This window comes from Otolemur garnettii, unplaced genomic scaffold, assembly GCF_000181295.1.
Source record: "Otolemur garnettii isolate 467f Iridium unplaced genomic scaffold, OtoGar3 scaffold00006, whole genome shotgun sequence".
In the NCBI taxonomy this organism is placed as follows: domain Eukaryota; kingdom Metazoa; phylum Chordata; class Mammalia; order Primates; family Galagidae; genus Otolemur; species Otolemur garnettii.
This window is the reverse complement of record NW_003852401.1, coordinates 26,186,192-26,207,293: the sequence shown is the minus strand read 5'-3', so window position 1 is coordinate 26,207,293 and position 21,102 is coordinate 26,186,192. Positions and strand designations below refer to the sequence as shown.

Here is a 21,102-nt window from a genome sequence, read left to right as displayed (position 1 = left end):
CAGCAAGGATCCTTATAAAAGATTCGCTGGCCAGTTTCTATCCATTTTCCTCGGGTCAATTGTCACAGCCCCCAGGTTGTTACTGCTGGTCTTATTCCTCTAAAACAGTGGTTCTCAATCTGTGGGTTGCGACCCCTTTTTAACAATGAAAATACATTGCGGCATTAGGAAGGTTGAGAACCACTGCTCTAACGATCCCAGGGCCAATTCCCCCACCTATTTCTTGCACTTCCTCTCACCCATCTACTCTGCTGCAATGCACCCTCTTAAAGGGAGCCAGGGGACTCTCCATCCTGACCACACCAGCACCACTTCACACGTCTCAGCTCCCTGTATAGGTTTACATCAACAAATGTTATTCTGAAGCAAATCCCAGGTGTGATATCATTTTATTTATAAATATTTTAGTATGTATCTTAAAAGATAAGGATGCATGCTGGGCACGGTGGCTCACATCTGTAATCCCAGCATTTTGGGAGACCAAGGCTGGAGGATCACATAAGAGCAGGAGTCAGAGACCAGCCTGGGCCACTTAATGAGACCCCGTCTCTACAAAAAATACAAAAATTAGCCAGGAATTGTGGCACACATCTGTAGTCCCAGGTACTGGGAAGGCTGAGGCAGAAGGATCACTGGAGCCTGGGAGTTAGAGGTCAAACTATGATGGCCCCACTGCACTCTAGACCAGGCAACATAGTGAGACCCTGTCTCCAAAAAATAAAAATAAGAGAACAGAAATAAAAGTACACGTATGGCTCATAGTGTATTTCCATTGGAGAGTGCCATTTTGGATCAAAGATGGCAAACTTGTGCCCACAGGCATTGGAGGAATAACGTATGAACGTGTGGGCATGGTGAGATTTGTTCACTCTCAGGACTGTCTATCCCTTCTAAAGGTCCTGCTGGCCTTCCCTTGGTTGTGCAGATTGGTGCCATGCTGGAGGCTAATGTTGTCATACCTTCTAGTTCTAAAATGAAGTTAGAAGAGAAGTCTTTTATGGGAAATTTTCTAACTTTCAAATGTTGGCAATTCAAAAACTTTCTAACACTCTCTGGGGCTGGGGCAAGTTTTGAGCCCCAGTTTGTGACTTTGCCCTTTGTGACTGGCCCCAAAGGTCTGCATCCCAGGCACACATCTACCCTTCCAAGTATAGCATGCTTCCTTCCATTAAAATGAGACAGATACAGACCCAGACTAGGCCCCCCTCCCTCAACACCAAACGGCATCTCTAGAGGAACGCAATTCCAATGGGAACTTAAAGCAAGACACTGCCTCTAAGGCCCGCGCACACATATTGACACAGAAATGGTATAAAAGAATCACTATGAGTAGTCAAAGCAGGAGTCAAACAGGCCTGCTGCTTAGAAACACTTTGTTCAGATGGAAATTAATTTCAGTTACTCAAAAGCTTTAGAATTTCATGTCTTGTAAAGACTTTCTATACTTTGTCCTGACATTCTCAATTAATGGGAAAATTGCTGGAAGTTTACTTTATTTCAGTCTTCAGAGTCCAGGATCATCAATGCTGGACGGGAGCTTAGAGACAGACTGCCCAGTTCAGCCTTCTTGCAACAGGAGAACACCAAGGCCCAGAGAGTTTAATTGACTTGTCTTAGTAAAAATCACTAGTTTGGAGCAGAATTACAACGTTGAACCCAGGGCTCTGCCTCCAACATCAGCTATAGTAGTTTTTAAGAGAGTTTTTTATTTGTATAAACCTGACATTTATAGGCAAGTTGCTTTGCACTCTTTGTAATCAGAAAAGGGGATTGGATTGCTAATCTTTTTTTCTCTCTCTCTCTTTAACACAGAAAGTCCCTTTACAGAATCCTCCCATTAAATGGGCTGAAGGACATAAAGGAGTTTTTAATATTGAAGTGCAGGCTGTTTCTTCCGTTCACACCCAGGTAAGGGACGTCAGGGCCAACTTCAAATCAGTCCCTGACGGCTAATAGTGAAGATGAAGATGCTGCAGAGAAACCTAAGGACAGGCTAAAAAACAAATGAAACAATGAACATCTTTGTCTAAGGATAAATTTAAAAAAAACCTTAGTTCTTTGTGGACATTTGCAAGCCTATTCAGGTTTTAACTGTCATTTGAATAAAAAGACTTTATAAAAATATCAAGCACCTAAATGAAAGGACCTAGTCTCTGTACTGTCCATTGAGAAACTTTCTGGGTAGACTTGATTTGAAAGACTTGTCTGCTGTGATCTCATTTCCCTCTATAATTCTGCCAGTTCAGTGTGTCTACCTGGTATGCTGACCTCTGCGGTGCCAAAGCATAAGTTACTTTTTGTTTAGTTAATAATTATTCATAGGTCCTATTTTGTGCACCGTATTCTACAAAGAAGTTCATAACTTTGGTCAGAACATCGTGTCTTAGAACTTCTGGTCTGAAACCTGGATAAGGAGTTCTACCCATAAAGAGCTGTTTGATTGTGTTTATGAATCCATCGGTGAGCACTGATGGGGTGAGGACCCCCTGATGCCTGCTCTCTGCCTCCCCAGGACAATCACCTGGAGAAGTTCTTCACTCTCTGCCACTCCCTGGAGAGCCAGGTGACCTTCCCCATCCGTGTGCTGGACCAGAAGATCAGTGAGACAGCTCTGGAGCACGAGCTGAAGCTCAGTATCATCTGCCTGAACTCGTCCCGCCTGGAGCCGCTGGTGCTCTTCCTGCACCTGGTGCTGGACAAGCTCTTCCAGCTGTCTGTGCAGCCCATGGTCATCGCAGGCCAGACAGGTAACAGGCCTCGGGGCTGGGAGAAGGCAGGAGCAGCTGGGCATTGTCCTGGTCAATGAAACATCATTTTCCAAAGAGTCTGGGGACAACATTGGGCAAATATGATAACCACTATACTACAGAAACCTGGTTTGGGGACAAGGTGATTTTTCTTTCCTGAGTTCAAGGGAGGCCAAGTTCAGTGCTATTTTTTTGAGACTCTGTGCATGTTTAAAATGAAACAGAAATATTAAAATAGGGTTCTTAATATTATGGCTTTGTTTTACATATATTTTTATTGCATGATTAGAGACAGTCTTTTAAATCCCTTTCCTGGTAATTGAGGCCTTTATTTTGCCTCTAAGATATTTTGGGGGTTTTTTTATTAACAAAGGAATACGGCATTTTAAAGAAGTAACACAACCCATATTAAATGGAGGGAAGGAACTCTAAACTGAAATGCAGTGTGACTGGGGGTTTTATTGAAATACAATACCCAAACCATAAATTCACTCTTTCAAAGTGTACCACTCAGTGGTTTCTAGTATATTCACAAGGTCGGGCAGTTACCATCACTATCTAATTCCAGAATCTTTTCATCAGTCTTAAAGGAGACCCCGTAGCCTTTAGCAGTCATTTCCCAGTCACCCCTCCTCCTAGCCCCCTGGTAACCACTCACCTGTTTTCTCTCTTATAGTCTATTTTAAATACTTATTTTTAACAAATTAAATACAATGTATAAAATTTCCTTTGGGAATAATGTCAAAAGCATTATTATTAGAGCATTATTAGAGGCATGACCAGGGTCAGAGTAGACTGGTTGGGATAGGGCATAATTCAGTTTCCCTTAAGCCCTGTACTGGGGTGGTACCAGAGTCTTCCTGGAGAAGCTGGGACTTGTACTAAAATATCAGAGTTTACAGATAGGAGCAAGGAATGCTTTCTAGGTGAGGACCACAGCATGCGAATAGTCACAGAGGTAAGAAAGAGTGGCCATCTGATGGGATAATAGGATGATTGCCTCTTTTAAGGGAAGTTAAACATGGGCAAAAAAGGGTACTCTGTTGGATAAGTAGGTTGGAGCCAAACTCCGGAGGCTTGGAACACCAGATCAGGAGGGTATCTCCAGTAAATCAGGAGTCTGTATTGACCCGCTGTGAGGACTGCCATGCTATGCATACATTTTTAGGTTAATCTGTACAAGAATCTGAGTTGTGTAACCACACGGGTCAAGTCAGAGCAGACATAAGCATCACCTGATGACTGCTAAAGGCTATGGGGTCTCCTTTAAGACTGATGAAAATGCAGATTCTGACACAGTAGGTCCAGGGTGGAGGGTGAGATTCTGCATTTCTAAGTAGCATCTCAGTGACGCTGATAATGTCAGTTTGCAGCCCCCACTGAGTAGCACCAGATACAGCGTGGTTCAGAGAGGAGAGACATCTGGACAGTCAGGTCTTTCCCATGAAAAATCATCATGCCAATTAGTGGCAGGAGGAGGAAGCACAAAAAGGGAGTGTGAGGTCATCTGTGGTAAGCAGAGCCCCAGCCTGGGCCTCACCCGGCCGGGCCACAGTCTTCAGCAGCCCTGTCACGTAGGTCAGTGAATGGTCAGGATGCACTGGCATCACCCACTTTTCTCTTGGTTTCTCAGCCAACTTCTCCCAGTTTGCCTTCGAGTCCGTGGTGGCCATCGCCAACAGCCTGCACAACAGCAAGGACCTGAGCAAGGACCAGCACGGGAGGAACTGCCTGCTGGCCTCCTACGTGCACTACGTCTTCCGCCTGCCCTCGCTGCAGCGCGACTCGCCCAAGCCAGGTAGCGCTCCGCGGCATGGGGTCACATCTCCCCCGGTTGCCATGTCACTCACAAGAAAACACCCAGAAGTTCCATTTTATTTTTCAGAATGATACAAAACATGTATGAATGCTGAAATCAGAAGAATTTCTCTGTAGATCTTTCTTCCTTCCTCCTTACTCTTTTTACACTTTAAGCCCATTTGTGTGCCCGTTGATAATCCCTCACTGGCCTTTACCCACGTGCCAGTTTATGATTCAGTTGAGGAGCTGTTTTTCAAAAAATGGGAAAGTGCCAGTGGATCCCTAGAATTCCAGGATACTAATGATAAGGGGAAAAAAAATGTGTATATATATATATCACACATATAGATGTATATATGTATATGTGTGTGTATATATTTTGTTTGTTTTTTTGAGACAGAGTCTCACTTTGTCACCCTTGATAGACCGCTCACAGCAACCTCAAACTTTTGGGCTCAAGCAATTCTCTTGCCTCAGCTTCCCAAGTAGCTGGGACTGTAGGCACCCGCCACAATGCCTGGCTGTTTTTTTGTTTGTTTGTTTTTGTAGAGACAGAGTCTCACTTTATCACCCTCAGTAAAGTGCCCTGGCATCACATAGCTCACAGCAACCTCCAACTCCTAGGCTTAGGCGATTCTCTTGCCTCAGCCTCCCGAGTAGCTGGGACTCCAGGCACTAGCCACAATGCCCAACTATTTTTGTTGCACTTTGGCTGGGATCAGGTTTTAACCTGCCACCCTCAGTATATGGGGCTGGTGGGTACCCACTGAGCCACAGGTACCGCCCATCCTGGCTGTTTTTTTGAGACCAGGGTCTTACTCTTGCTCAAGCTGGTCTCAAACTCATGAGCTCAGGCAATCCGCCCACCTTGGCCTCCCAGTGCTGGGATTACAGGTGTCAGCCGCCGCACCTGGTGAAAATAATATATATCTAATGGTGAAAATAATATATATATCATGGTTCTTAAACTTTTTATTATGAGAAAATAAATCCTGTTTGTCATTTCCCCCAAACTGAACTTTTGAAACAGTAATAACCCATTTCCCCATGGGCAGCATGATGTAAGAAGTAGCAGCAATGAGTTCACAAAATTCCAGGCCCAGATAAACTTGGCATTTTTATTAGTCTATGCACCCTAATAGACTGGCAGGCACCCTCATTGCAAGTAAATCTGTAATTTTTTTTTTTTGCAGTTTTTGGCCAGGGCTGGGTTTGAACCTGCCACCTCCGATATATAGGGCCCTACTCCTTTGAGCCACAGGTGCTGTCTGAAATCTGTAATGTTAATTGCATTTTTAAAATACTAGTAATATCTGATAGACTCATACAAACATTTTTCAAATATGCAAATACTTAAAGATAAAAATCATCCATACATGGTATGTGTTTATTCTCAGAAGGTTCAAGTGACTCTATGGAGTTTTGAATCTCAGGAAACCTAACTTCGTGAATTTAAAAACTGTGAACATTTAAATATTAATAAATGGCTTGGCACCTGTGGCTCAAGTGGCTAAGGCACCGGCCACATACACCAGAGCTGGCAGGTTCGAATCCAGCCTGGGCCCACCAAACAACAGTGATGGTTGCAACCAAAAAATAGCCAGGCGGGTGCCTGTAGTCCCAGCTATTTGGGAGGTGGAGGCAGGAGGTGGAATTGGAGGTTGCTGTGAGTTGTGATGCCACAGCACGCTACCCAGGGTGACAGCTTGAGGCTCTATCTAAAAAAATAATAATAATAATAAAATAAATATTAATAAATAAAAAATGCCCACATTTTCAGCTTCTTCTTCTTTTCTTTTTAGACAAGAGTCTCAGTAGAGTGCTGTGGTGTCACCACACACAGCAAACTCAAACTCTTGGGCTTAAGCGATTCTTTTATCTCAGCCTCCCAAGTATCTGGGACTATAGGCGCCCGCCACAAAGCCCAGGTATTTTTTTGTTGCAATTGTCATTGTTGCTTTAATTGGCCTGGGTCTGGTTGGACCCTGCCATGCTGGGTGTATGTGGCTGGCGTCCTACCTACTGAGCTACGGGCACTGCCTCATTTTCAGCTTCCTGGGAGAAATGAGAAGCTCTGGCAATGCTAGGGTGGTCTGATTCCCATGGCAATAATTGGCTGGAGCTGAGTAGCAGCCCTGCCTGTAGATGAGGTGTGTGTCTCCAGTTTACCATAGTCCTCACCACTCCTCAGTGCCCCGGGACCTATCTACTTCCCCCCAAAGAATGCCTTCCTCCCCACTCCACCCCTGGCACTTGATAACAAGACCTTAATTCCAAGACCAAGTCTAGAGGGCTTGTGTCTAGCCTGTCCCTTATCCATTCCTTCTTAAGCTCAGGAAGTGACTCTGGTCCCCTTTCTGTTGACATATCTATGCCTGGTGGGGTGCAGGTGCACCCACAGCCCTCCCAGACCCCCGCTACCACACGTATGGGCGCACGTCTGCTGCTGCTGTGAGCTCGAAGCTGCTGCAGGCCCGGGTGATGAGCAGCAGTAATCCGGACCTCGCAGGGACCACGCACTCCACAGCAGATGAGGAAGTTAAAAACATTATGTCTTCAAAGGTAGGGAAGATGTCAAACCCTGGAAGGTGACACAGCTTTTATTTATTTATTTATTTATTTAGACAGAGTCTCACTTTGTCGCCCTCAATAGAGGCGACACAGCTCACAGCACCTCAAATTCTTGGGGCTTAAGTGATTCTCTTATCAAAGCCTCCCAAGTAGCTGGGACTACAGGTGCCCGCCACAACACCCGGCTATTTTCAGAGACAAGGTCTTGCTCTGACTCAGGCTGGTCTGGTACAAGTGAGCTCCAGCAATCCACCCACCTTGGCCTCCCAGAGTGCTAGGATTACAGGCCACAACACCTGACTATTTTTTGGTTGTAGTTGTCATTATTGTTTGGCAGGCCCAGAATGGATTTGAACACACCAGCTACAGTGTATGTTGCTGACGTGCTAGCCACTGAGCTACAGGCCCCCAGCCAGCTTTTTTATTATTTTATTTTATTTTATTTTATTTTTATTTTTATTTTTTTTCCAAGACAGCTTCAAGCTGTCACCCTGGGTAGAGTGCTGTGGCGTCACAGCTCACAGCAACCTCCAATTCCTGGGCTCAAGCAATTCTCCTGCTTCTGCCTCCCAAGTAGCTGGGACCACAGGCAGCCACCACAACGCCTGGCTATTTTTTGGTTGCAGCCGTCATTGTTGTTTGGTGGGCCAGGCTGGATTCAAACCTGCCAGATCAGGTGTATGTGCCTGGCGCCTTAGCCACCTGAGCCACAGGCACCTAACCAGCTTTTTTATTTTTTAACTAAAATTTAGAGTAAGAACATAAAAGCAATCACTATTGCTGCCTTCTCTGTTGGTCAGATTCTTTAATCTTCAGCTGTAGAGCAACATTCTTTCCTTTTGAGACCATCTGAAAGATGCGATGATGAGAATGGCATTGAAGGATCTGCTCAGTTTACTCTCATAAAAAACAATTCAGAGCATCGCTGGTATAGCCATGTGTAGTCAATGAATACCAGAAGTTTTATTTCCAAGGGAAAAAAATGTGCTTTAACTTTTCTTAATGCCTAGAAAGGCTTTGTATTTTGTTTTGTGTGGTTTTTTAGTATCTTCCTTTTACAATCATCAACAGATTAATTATCCCATATAAAAGTCCCAAGGAGTGACACCAAATTTTATAAACACATAAAAGCTGAGATCCTGAGAGGGTTGATGACTTGCCTTATGTTATCTTTCCTTCCATGAATTCTTTAGTTTTTCTTGATAAAATTTTTATTGTTGAATAGTTCTAGATGTACAGAATTGTGAATATAGTACAGAAAATTATTTTATATACTACACTATTTCCCTGTTACTATTTTGCAAAAGATGGTACATTTGGCACAATTGATGAACAAATGTTAGTGCAATTCTATTAATTCGAATTCAAGTTTTCTGGGTTTTTCTGTTCCAGGGTCCTATCCAGGGTACCATGTTACATGCTGTAGTCTTGTCTCCTTAGGCTCCTCTTCCAGTGAAAATTTTTTAGACTTCCTTTGTTTTTCATGACCTTGACAGATTTGAGGAATAATAGTAAGGTATATTGTTGAATATCTCTCATTCAGAATTTTTTTTAAATTATGTTATAATTTACGTACCATAAAGTTCACCTTTTAAAGTATATGACCCCATGGTTTTTAATATATTCACAAAGCTACCATGAATTTGCAATCCAAATCCCGCCCCCCCCCCAATTATCTGTGGCCTCAGGGTGGCTGGGCAATAAGAATAATGCAATTTCCCCTGATAAAGAGAAATTAAAATCTCTAGGTTTAAACACAGTTCCCTGATAAATTCCACCTACTCGAGACAGTGTGTGTAGAGGCCAGGATTTGGAGGTGAGCACTGGTACCACCTTGCTGTGTAGTCATGGGTGAATCATTTACTACTGGTCCTTACCTCTGCCGAGTTTCTGATTCCTGACTGAACTTACTGGAGCCATCCCCTGAGATTCTGATGATCATCTGAATCATTTAAAATTATTGATATTCTACCCTTTTTGACTTACCAAAATCAACCCAGAGATATGCTGGAACTGGCTTGTACCTGTTTCTGAAAGCCAGTTTTCAATTCTCAAGAATTTTTTGAGCTAATTGTGAAAAACAGATATTAAAAATTAAATTATATAAACTTACAATTAAATAAGATACCTTCAAAATGAAGGCAATCTATTTTTTTTTTTTTTTGAGACAGGAGCCTCAAGCTATCCCCCTGGGTAGAGTGCTGTGGCATCACAGCTCACAGCAACCTCCAACTCCTGGGCTCAAGCAAGTCTCCTGCCTCCGCCTCCCAAGTAGCTGGGACTATAGGCACCCGCCACAACGCCCGACCATTTTTTGGTTGCAGCCATCATTGTTGTTTGGCGGGCCTAGGGCTAAGGATTCGAACCTGCCACCTTAGGTGTATGTGGCTGGCGCCTTAGCCACTTGAGCCACAGGCGGTGAGCCAGTGAAGGCAATCTAAACGAAATGGTATCCTGAATTGTATCACAGAACAGAAATAAGACATTAGTGAAAAAACCTGGCATAATCCAAATAAAGGCTGTGGTTTAGTTAATGGAAAGGCACCAATGTTAATGTCTTAGTTTTGACAAACGTACCTTATAAGATATTAACATTAAGAGAAAGCAGATGGAAGGCATGTAAGAACTTTCTGTTGTGCCTTCGCAAAGTTGTACCTTTGCAGCTTGTCTATAAATCTAATAATAACTATCACAATTTAAATAATTATTTAAAAATTAAAAGTTCACCTTAAAAAAGTAAATCTCATCCTTTTCCTAATTACTTTGCCGCACGTTGCTATTTTCTCTGTTCTTGAGGTTATTTACATCTCTTGTATCTCTGTGGTGGACATGACATACCCTGAAATTCTGCTGTACATCTCTTCCCACCTCTGCATTTCCATGACATCATATTGGTAGATTGAAACCAGCCGTGATAAAAATACTTACAGCACAGAAATTGGCAAACGCTACAAATGAGCCCCACCTCCCTCCCCCACCAAAGCTGGTGGTTAAACATTCGCTGGCACGCCATGGTTCAACCTCATTGTCAAGGTCCCACTTTCTGATTTCCCAGGAGAGAAGTAGCCTGCAGATATTATCGACAGCTTTGATCTGTGTGGTTTTCTTTAATACAAATGAAAATATTATATTTCGATGTAGCCTGGGTTCACGTTTTTCTAATTATTTTGTAGCAAGGGGAGGAATATTTGTCTAACCAAAAGACTAGAGAATGACTTTTCTATTTCGTATCAGAGTGGTTTTTGATGATTTATTATTTGGCAGACTGAGTACAATACTATACTAAACCACAGAGAGGCAATGTTCCCACACCTTTTTTTTGCTCTCCCACTGAATTCAGAATGTTGAACTATCCAGCATCCCGTTTCCCAACTAGTTTTTAACTATAGGTTGCTATGCACCAAACTAACAACAGTGATTATCTCAGGAGCAAGTGAAATTAGGTGTAACTTCACCTACTCTTTGTTTTATATTTATTTTGCAATGGTTTTATCTTTGTAGCCAAAAAATAAATAAACAAGATATTAAAAATGAATTCTGAAAACAGAATCAATCTGAGGCTGTGATTTCCAGGTAGCTGGCTGGCCTTTCCCTTGTACCACTGTTGGTTGACTATTAAGCCGTGGTTTATGTGTTTCAGATTGCTGATCGCAACTGCAACCGGATGTCTTACTATTGCTCTGGCAATAATGATGTTCCAACTTCGACTACAGCCCCAAGGCCAGCCAGCAAAAAGGTACTGAGCAGGGCAATGGGCAGATAATCACAGGATTAGGAAAGAAGGATTTGCCTGTGCCCTCTCTCTATGATTGAAAACAGACGCTATCCAAGAGCCCTCTTGCCTCGTCCCCGCACATACACACACAGACACTGCAGCTCTACTTTACCCTCCATTTTATGACCCCCTGACTGCTCACTCAGTGGTTCTTTTTACCATTCATTAGAATTACCTGGAAAACTTGATTGAATTAAAACTGATTGAATTCCTGATTCAGTAAATCTGAGCCAGGGCCCCCAAATTTATTTGCATTTCTAAGAGGTTCCCACCTGATGCGGGTCCACAGTTTGAAGATTAGTTTCTGTTTCAGTAGAAGGTGAGCTGGAGACCATTCATCCTGGACAAAAGGGAATGACAATAATTAAGTATCATTTCTTTCAAGATTATAAAAAGTACAATGAAATGTGTTCTCATAATTCTCCGTAATCAGCCTTACCTATAAGTTCAGAGACTTTACAAGCTTTTACACCGCTTACCAGAATTGCTTAAACCAATAAAATTCTCCAACTATAGGCACAGCCTGTGTGCTCTAAAGGATGGGAATCAAAAAGCAGTCCGTCCCAAGTTTTCTACTCCGTAGGCACAATTATAGTAGCTACTTAAGTCTTGAGTGTTTTTCAAGACTCCTATTAAAATGTAAATATGCTAATTGCAAAGAATAACACAGGAAGCCATTTGCAACAGCTAACACTGCAGGGAAATGTTTAGTAAGCAGGCTAGGAGGGAATGAGCCTCAGCACTGCTCCCTTTGAGTTGGGTGAGGGAGAGATGGAGCGTGGGAGCCCTGCCTGCCCAGGCTGGAGCTGCAGACTGTGCACTAACCTAGCACCGTATGTCCAGGGAGAGGTCCCAGGAGTTCCCTGGTGTAGAAGTAAAAGTAAAGAGAAGGTGTGGTTAGGCTACAAACAAACTCGTTATTCACTCTAAAAGTTAGCATTAGCCCCTTTCTACCGTGTTTCCCTGAAAATAAGACCTACCCAAAAAATAAGCCCTAGCAGGATTTCTATGCAATTGTTGAATATAAGCCCTACCCCGATAATAAGGCCTAGTGGCTATGCAGATATGCTGCATAGCCATGCTATGCATTTCAACGTGGAGAATAAGACATCCCCTGAAAACAAGCCCTAGTGTGTCTTCTTGAGAAAAAATAAATATAAGACAGTGCCTTATTTGGGGGGAAACACAGTAATGACTAGACCTGAATACCATTTTCCTTCTTAAAGACAATTATTTTGGGGCAGCGCCCATAGCTCAGTGGGTACGGCACTGGCCACATACACCTAGGCTGGCAGATTCAAATCCGGTCCGGGCCACCTAAAACAACAATGACAACTGCAACAACCACAACAAAAGAAATAGCCAGGTGTTGTGGCAGGCGCCTGTAGTCCCAGCTACTTGGGAGACTGAGGCAAGAGAATCACTTAAGCTCAAGAGTTTGAGGTTGCTGTGCGCTGTGATGCCACAGCTCTCTACTGAGGGTGACAACTTGAGACTCTCTCTCTCAAAAAAAAAAACATTATTTGCCTGCAGCCTAACTTCCTTAAAGGCATGTCCTATATGGTTTTGCAATTGCTATATTTTGACCTGAAATGACCAGAAGACAGTCATTTCATTTCAGGAGGAAGTTTAGCCAGTATGTTTCCTTAATAGCTCAGCAAACAGGCCTTTACTGCTTGGCTATTTTATATAACCTCTAGACTAGAGCAAGGTGTTTGTGTAATAATGCTGCCCAAGAAGCAGCATAAATTACTTTAAGAAGCAGCTTATCCTTGTCTAATCTTTTCTTGCCATAAGACGGTGGCAGTCAAACTGACCTATTTTCCAGCGGCTGCCTTTGAAGCCGGGCGTGTCTTTCCTATAATGGGAAGATCAAGGTGTAGCCCGTTACATCACCTGCACAGTTAGACCACCTGCTAGGTTAAATCCTCTCCCATCTGGGAGAGGCTCACATAAAACTCCCTAACAGCAAGCAAATGTGTTAACATGTATGAAGATTATTAAGGTTCGATTCATGTCACAAAATGAAGTGAAACCAACTTATAGCTAAAGTACCTAAGGATTCTCCATCCATCACTGAAGATCTAGGTAGTTAGAACTCCCAAGCACAGAAATGTTCCATTTGTCTCCGTTTAGTTGAGCTAAGTGGCTTTCAGATTTTAAGGAGCCTAAGAATCAGTAAATTGGATTGAACGCATACTGTACTCTGTGGGTAGTTTAAAGGACTATCAAGAGCAATCTTTGCTCAATCTTTGCTTTAGGTGTTGACTTTAAAACTTAACTTTCAGCCAGTCATGGTCCTGCAGGCCAAGGCTAGAGGACTGCTGGAGGCCAAGAATTTGAGACCAGCCTGGGCAACACAGCAAGACCACCCTCACACCCTCTTCCACCATCTCTACAAAAAAGAAAAAGAAAAAAACACCTTAACTCACACATGAAGGATGTGACATAGTTTTAGCTTTCTTACTCACTGAACAATAAGAAAATGAGTTCATCTGAATTTATTCTAGGTTTCGTGGGTGTAAGATGAATGAAAGCACAGAAAATTCCCAGACATCATTTCTGCTTTTAGTTAGGGGGACTGACCATTCTGATTTGCCCAGGACTGGGCGGTCTCTAAGAGGCAGGACTTTCCAGAACAATCTCAGGCACACTGAGACAAGGTGGTCACCCTGACTTTAGTTTTGAACTTCTTCCCCATCAAAGCTACTGTCAGGAGCATTAACCAGAAACCAGATAAGCTGGGACATGGGGAAAAGTGAGAAAGACAGAAGTCACCATCTGCTCATTTTGCTATTGAGTAGTCAATGCCCTGAAGACAAAGCATCTGACCCTGGGACACAGGGTGAGCTCAGCTGATACCACCGTAACTTTCAATGCAAGACCCACTCAAACTGACCAGTCAAGTTTCCCACAATGCCACTGGGGATTGTAAAACCAAAAATTGTCTAGTCTGGAAGGGAGTTTACATACATCCAGACAGTCATCCTCAAGGTGAGGACCCCTGGTCCTCCAAGGTGACCCTGGACCAGCAGCATCACACAGGAACTTGTTAGGAATGCAGATTCGTAGGCCCTGCCCCAGATCTACTGAATCAGAATCTCGGGGTGTAGGGCCAGGTGATATCAAGCGCTCCAGGAGATGCCGATACACATTCAAGTTGGAGAAATGCTGCTACCACCAACCTATATTATAGATGAGAAAACCGAGAGCAAAGAGTGGAATCACTCACACATGGTCACAGGGAGGGTGTGCAGAGCATCTAAGAGGAGAGACAGGACCAATGTTGGCTGCTACCCTCAAAGCTCCCCCCAGAGAAGGCAGTTTCATTTCCATCTGAGTCCATCCTTCAAACGCAGCTCTCCTGTGCAGTACCAATGCAGCCTCTACCCACCTAAATGCCCTTTGGTCTCAGTTTATTTTAGCATCAACTTAGGCCTACGACATCTAGGACACATATTCAGGAACTGACAAGCTATTAAATTGTGAGGGGAAAGAAAAAAGGAGTTGGTGGATAATCACCTGGTTTTTGTGGTTCTTGTTCAGCATTTCCACGAGGAACTTGCCCTGCAGATGGTGGTCAGCACTGGGATGGTGAGAGAAACTGTCTTCAAGTACGCCTGGTTCTTCTTCGAGCTCCTGGTGAGATTCCTGCCTATTTGTATCTAGCTGCAAAGGACCAGGGAAACAGGGCAGGAAGGAATTGACATTTTGTTCCCTGAGTTGGTCCTGCTAAAACCTGCCTTATTCTTGAAATCTGATTCTCTCTCTCTCACCCCTTCATCCATCTTCCATAAAGTCTGCTGATCCTACCTTGAAAATCCACCTCCAACCTGTCACTTCTCATCATGTTCCTGCTCCCTTCCTGGCCGTGCCACCGTCCTCCCTCCGATGCTTCTTTGTGATGACTTCCTCTTTTCCTATCTGTATCCACTTTTTGCCTTTGGCACATGCATTCTGCACAGAGCAGACCCTATTGAACAGACAATGTCATTCCCCTCTTTAAAACTCTTCAGTGACTTTCAGTGTGCTGAGAATGAATCACAAATGCCTTTCGTGGCCTCAAAGCCCCTGCAGGATTCTGTTGTTGACCTCCATCTCCAGCCTTGTCTCCAGGCACAGCCCCCTTGTTCAGCTATTTCACTCTTGGTTCTTGAGACAGCCTTTCAGCTTCAAATCCTTTTTCAGATTCTCCTTCTACTCCCCACCTTTCACCAGCCCGGCACCCCTAGCACACTGTCCTGCAGCACCTCCAAAGGGCCTTTTCTGATGACCTTATACTATAATATGTCTCCACCTGTGATTCTCATTTTAATCACCCTGTTTATTTCCATCCTAGCACTTATCACAATTGTTTTCCTATTTCAGCTACTAGATCTCTAGCATTGGCTCTGTCTTCTTCCCTATCTCATCTCTAGCCCTGGCAGACTACTTGGTATCATACAAATGCCAACTAGTATTTCTTAGGAAAAAATAAGAAACTTGTATATCTTTTTACCCTAAAACTTCTATTGTTTCCTCAGGAAAAACAGCAAAAAGTACAACTATAATTCCTTCATTTTAAAATAAGGAGAATAATATTCTTAACTATTTTTGTCTCATCATTAATGGAAGTGATAGGATTTTACTATAAAGCTTCTAAGAATAATCATTGGTCAGCGTTGATAGATGGAGATGCACGGTGAAATGATGTTAAATGAAAAAGGACAAAAGCAGAGACCCCAACTATATGCAAATGTACATGCAAACAATTCAGAGGATTAGGAGTGCCTTGACATTTAGTGATAGTGTTAGCTTTCTAGTCACGGTGTTCTTTCCTCTGTGACAGTAAGTGAATCGTATTTTTTTTTTTTTTTTTGAGACAGGAGCCTCAAGCTGTCCCCCTGGGTAGAGTGCCGTGGCATCTCAGCTCACAGCAACCTCCAACTCCTGGGCTCAAGCGAGTCTCCTGCCTCCGCCTCCCAAGTAGCTGGGACCACAGGCGCCCGCCACAACGCCCGGCTATTTTTTGGTTGCAGCCGTCATTGTTGTTTGGCGGGTCCGGGCTGGGGATTCGAACCCGCCACCTTAGGTGTACATGGCTGGCGCCTTAGCCGGTTGAGCTATAGGCGCCGAGCCTGAATCGTATTTTTTTAAAGAGAGAGAGAAATGGTAGGATTTCCACCTGAGCTCTGGTTTTTAGATGGAAGTTCAAGCCTAAGAAAAAGGAAGCAATGCTGAACTACAGGACACAGAGAACAAAGAGGTCAAAAGAAACAGAAATAAAACACTCTGGGAGGGAATGAGAAGTGATGTGTAATCGTTAAAAGAAGTCAGGCTCGTGCCACGGAAGGGCATCTAGGAATCAAATCTCTTCACAAGGTCCTAACCCTAGTTTGAGTAACATCCCAAAGCCCCAGTTTTAATGCCCTGTAACAGAATCATCTAGGGGTGCTTAGTAAAAATGAAGCAGATTCTTAACATCCTCCCTAGAAGGCTGGGTGAGGTGGCTCACGCCTGTAATCCCAGCACTTTGGGAGGCCAACACAGATGAATTGCTTGAGCTCAGGAGTTCAAGATCAGCCTGAACAAGAGAGAGGCTCCATCTCAAAACAGTTCAAACAGCTGAGCGTTGTGGTGGGTGCCTACAGTCCCAACTACTGGGGAGGCTGAGGCAAGAGAATAGCTTGAGCCCAAGAGTTTGAGGTTGCTGTGAGCTATGACACCATAGCACTCAACCCCAGGGCAACTGAAAAAAAAAAAAAGAGATCCTCCTTATAACTACCAAAATTAGAAAATTAGGAGCGTGGAGGCCAGTCGCATTCATTCACCTGTTTTTCCAGGTGATTTCCAAACACAGTAATGATCCACTGGTGTATACCACCTCTACTCTGTGAATTCTGAATGGGGAGGGGGGGCCTTTGGAATTTATATCTAGCCATCACTAGAAGTTTTGGGCTTCCAAATGCCAAGCTCATGAAAGTGACTGACAGGAGCTCACAAGTCTTGGAGCAAGAGCACTAGCTGTGACAATGAGCTCTGTGCTCGGGCAGGAAACAGACTGGCCATAAAACCCACTCCTCTCTCATCTTGAGGCATGAGAGTTATCAAAACCAACACTGCATGCCCTGTGTATCCTGCTTCTATTTACATGCCAGAGTCCTGGCAGGACAGAATTGGCCTTATTCAAAAGGGTTAACTAAAAGGCACTGATCAAAATGCCCCTGCGCAAGGTTACAGGAGCCAGTGAGGACTGGAGAGGCATGTAGGGTGCAGCAACTGCCGAGCATTTACCTACCTGCCTCTGAAGAATCAAGAGAATGGTGCAACTGAGGCTTAGAGAAAGCTGGTCCACATGAAAAGAGCGGGAGCTTTAGCAAAATGTTGCCACTGCCAGAGCCCCACTGGGACAGGGATAAGGGCAGTAAGAATCAATATTAATATCTGGGTTCTCTGCCCCCACCCCCATTTACTGATCCCGGGCAGGTGCCTCACATCCTCCAACTCCAACCAGAAGCCAAAGGGCAGCCACACTTGCTACAGTCCACACAGACCACCTTCCTGGCACTCAGAGAGACAGAGAAGGGCAAGAAATCCGTCTGGGGGCTGGGGCAGAGGCAACTGAAACCACCAGCCCCAGCCAGGACTTTGCAAGGAAATCGATCTCAGATTCGGACAGGGAGCCCAGTCCTCCATGCATTGTTTATGTGTTTGCCTGACTGATGGCCAGAAAGTTATTTAAAAATCAAAACAGGTTTTTTTCCCCCCAAGAAGCTTAAAGAGAGAGAAACAATAGCCGCCTTAGGCTCAGCCAACAACTTTAACACCCTTTAGTTGTGTCAGTGCCCAAGTGCTAATGAACAACCACTTTGGCTTTGGAGCTCTTCAACACAATCCTTGGGCGAATTCCACACTTGCTAATGAATAAATCCCTGTGCTTCTAGAAACTGCTGAGCCAGACCTTGGAGACCCAGAGGTAAATGGGTGACCTAGTTTACTTGCTCAGGACACGAAGTTCTGGACTAAGGGGTTCTTTAGAAGACTGGCGAGGCACTTTGAATGGGCCACAAAGGCCAATACCGGAGGAAAGATTTTCCCGCATCACCCCACCCTGCAAATAATGGGCCAGGCATGTACTAGTATTTCTAGTGGGTCTTCTTCTCTGAAGACCCAGAGGACATCATAGCTGGCAAATTGCTGACGTGCTGGAAAGAGGCCATTAGTTAGAAGAACAGTATTGTGAGAATTATTCATCTGGTTGTAGGACGGCAAACTCAGCAGGCAGGAGCTGAATGCAGCCTGGTGCTGGGTGGGTCAGCCAGCAGGGAGTCAGCATTGGGGTTGCCCAAAACAAGGAGGCTTTATCTTCTGAGGTCCTTTGTGAGGAGCATGTAGAGAGAAAGAGACACTTTTATCAGACAAAGATGGAGTCCAGTTTCCACCCCTCATTAAGGTCATCTCCCAACTGTGTACTGCTGGATGGGATTCGGATACATCCGTGTGTCCTGAACCAAACAGGACCCTGCAGTGGAGAGGCAACCACAGTTCTTCCACTTGGGCACCAGAATCAGATGTCTTAGGTCAGGGGTCCTCAAACTTTTTAAACAGGGGGCCAGTTCACTGTCCCTTGGACTATCGGAGGGCCGGACTATGGGCCCCTGGATGAGTCAGCTGCTAAACAGGACAGGCAGAGGCGGGAAAAACACCCGGCGGGCCGGATAAATGTCCTAGGCGGGCTGCATGTGGCCTGCGGGCCATAGTTTGAGAACGTCTATTAGGTCTAGCCTGAGCTGGCTATGGCATGATCTGAAAGCATGAAACGCATAAAACATTTTTATCTTTAATTTTTCTCTTCTTATTTTGCCTTTTCTTTGTTGTTTTTTTTTTCTTTCTGTTTCTCTTAGTGTTAACAAAACTTGCCAGTCTTGCATCTTTAGAAACTGAAATCTGCTGTTAGTACCTAAAAGTTCTCCCGTGTAGCTCTTGGGAGTCGAAGTCACTTCCCACACAGCCATCTCTGTCCCCTCTTCTTCCAGCCCAGACGGGGGTGGGCAGAATGCGACTGTCTCAACTTCCAGGGACGTTTCTTTTTGCAGTGACTCTCTGACTAGCCTGGACACAGTCATGAAAGTGACCTCAGAGCATAGGCAGCCAACCACAAGGACTCTCAGTCTTTCCTATGTTCCTAAAAGATCTAGGCAGCTTCTAACAAGGGCAAGACTCAACCTCAGATAGTATCAAAGAGGGGGTGTACTGACCCATCAATCTCGTGGTCCCAAGAAGGAGCACAAAAAATAATCATGAACTTGATATAAAAGTGTGGTAATCATTGAGATTATTTTAGGAGTCATAATACCGGTAGTCACCAATTGACACACAGACAGATTTTATATACAGTAAAACCTCTGGAAGTCACCCACCCAAGAGACTGTAACAAACTGGGCAATAGACAGAAGTGGTAAACATGGGGAACTCGGACTGCTGTGTCAATATGTGTATGTGGTGCCTGTCTGGTCCGTGAAAATTAGGTCAACTTAAAGAGGTGGTCAAGGTAGGGTGGTGGTCAACTATGGAGGTTTTACTGTGTACATATAAAACTCAAAACATAATTTCCCCTAGACACAACATTCCAGCAGTGGTTCGATGTCCAGTTAGCTAACAAAATCCCACTCAACATATGATACAGTTAAAAATTTATAGAAGCAGGAAATAACGTTATTGGCAACTATGTTCCCTCAATAAAAACTGTAAAATTCAAGATAAGAGGAACATTTCTCCGCTGTTCTCTTTACTGCAGTTTCAGGAACAGAAAAAGACTTTGTTCACATCAGGGACGGTATCACGGAGCAGTTGCTTTCCCTGCGGTGTGTATTGAGTGATGTCTGAATGGTGGTGAGAGCCCAGCCTAGGTCTGACGTAGGCCGATGACAGAAGGGGCGTCTTCTAACACGGTAGCTAAAGAATGAAGTTCTGGGTTTTTCAGCAGCAAGAAGGGAGCCCCCTGACTTGGGGTCAAGAGGAGGACACCCTTCCCACCTCCTGCCACCATGGTAACCATTCGTGTGTCAGGAGCATTTTAGTACAGACGCTGCTTGGGCACCACCAGCACAGATGAGGCCCATTGTTAGATGAGCTGTTCTCCGAGTCTTTCCCCCCTTTCCACATTGTTCCAGCAGGTCACCAATCTCTGTGTTGACATCCCCCCCACCCCCTCTTTAGGTGAAAAGCATGGCCCAGTATGTACATAACATGGACAAACGGGACAGTTTTCGGAGGACTCGCTTCTCTGACCGTTTCAAAGACGACATAACTACTATTGTTAATGTGGTCACCTCGGAGATTGCGGCCCTTTTAGTAAAACCTCAGAAGGTAACTGTGTGTTTTACTCTGTGCTTTCTAAATTGTTTACCTGCAATGTGTGTTATTTTCATAATCAGAGAAAAATGAGCATCAGTCTAAAACAGTAACTAAAGTGTAACTATGATGACCGTTAAGTGCAGTATGTTATACCGGACCAGACCCCTGGATGGAACTGGAAATATGTTACAAAGAAATTGAAATATGGACTACAGTTTAAATTATTGCTTCATTATAGATATCATAGAGAATATTCTGGCTCTTAACAAATGCCTTGACATATTATGGGGTAAATTGGTAATGATATTTATAACTACTCACAGAAGGTTTAGGAAGAAATATTCTGAGAGAGAAATAGAATGGTAAAGCAAATATAGCAAAATGTCAAATAACGATGACCTTGGTTAAAGGGTATTCAGTAGTCCTCTTACTATTCTTGCACCTATGCTGTAATTTTGAAATTGTTTCAGCCAGGTGTGGTGGCTCACGCCTATAATCTCAGCATTTGGGAGGCCGAGGCGGGTAGATTGCCTCAGCTCACAGGTTTGAAACCAGCCAGAGCCAGAGTGAAACCCTGTCTCTAAAAAAGTAGCTGGGCCAGTGACGCCCATAGCTCAGTGAGTAGGGCACCAACCACATACACTGAGTCTAGTGGGTGCAAACCCAGCCAGGGCCAGCTAAAAACAACTGTTGGCTAAGTGCCTGTAGCTCAGCAGCTAGGGTGCTAGCCACATACACCAGAGCTGGCGGGTTCAAACCCAGCCTGGGCCTGCCAAACAACAATGACAGCTACAACCAAAAAATAGCCAGGCGTTGTGGCAGGTGCCTGTAGTCCCAACTACTTGGGAGGCTGAGGCTAGAGAATCTCTTGAG

The 21,102-nt window shown here is 44.2% G+C and overlaps 1 protein-coding gene across 1 annotated transcript in view; it reads left to right on the top strand.

Moving 5' to 3' along the window:
• Positions 1-21,102, top strand: part of DOCK8 (dedicator of cytokinesis 8) — a 217,001-nt gene that overhangs the window by 132,867 nt on the left and 63,032 nt on the right. The window contains exons 19-25 of the mRNA XM_012814018.2: positions 1,813-1,908; positions 2,513-2,747; positions 4,381-4,545; positions 6,937-7,109; positions 10,759-10,854; positions 14,440-14,535; positions 20,092-20,241. Of these exons, the coding sequence (XP_012669472.2) occupies positions 1,813-1,908; positions 2,513-2,747; positions 4,381-4,545; positions 6,937-7,109; positions 10,759-10,854; positions 14,440-14,535; positions 20,092-20,241 (1,011 nt within the window). The remainder of the gene's footprint in view (positions 1-1,812; positions 1,909-2,512; positions 2,748-4,380; positions 4,546-6,936; positions 7,110-10,758; positions 10,855-14,439; positions 14,536-20,091; positions 20,242-21,102) is intronic.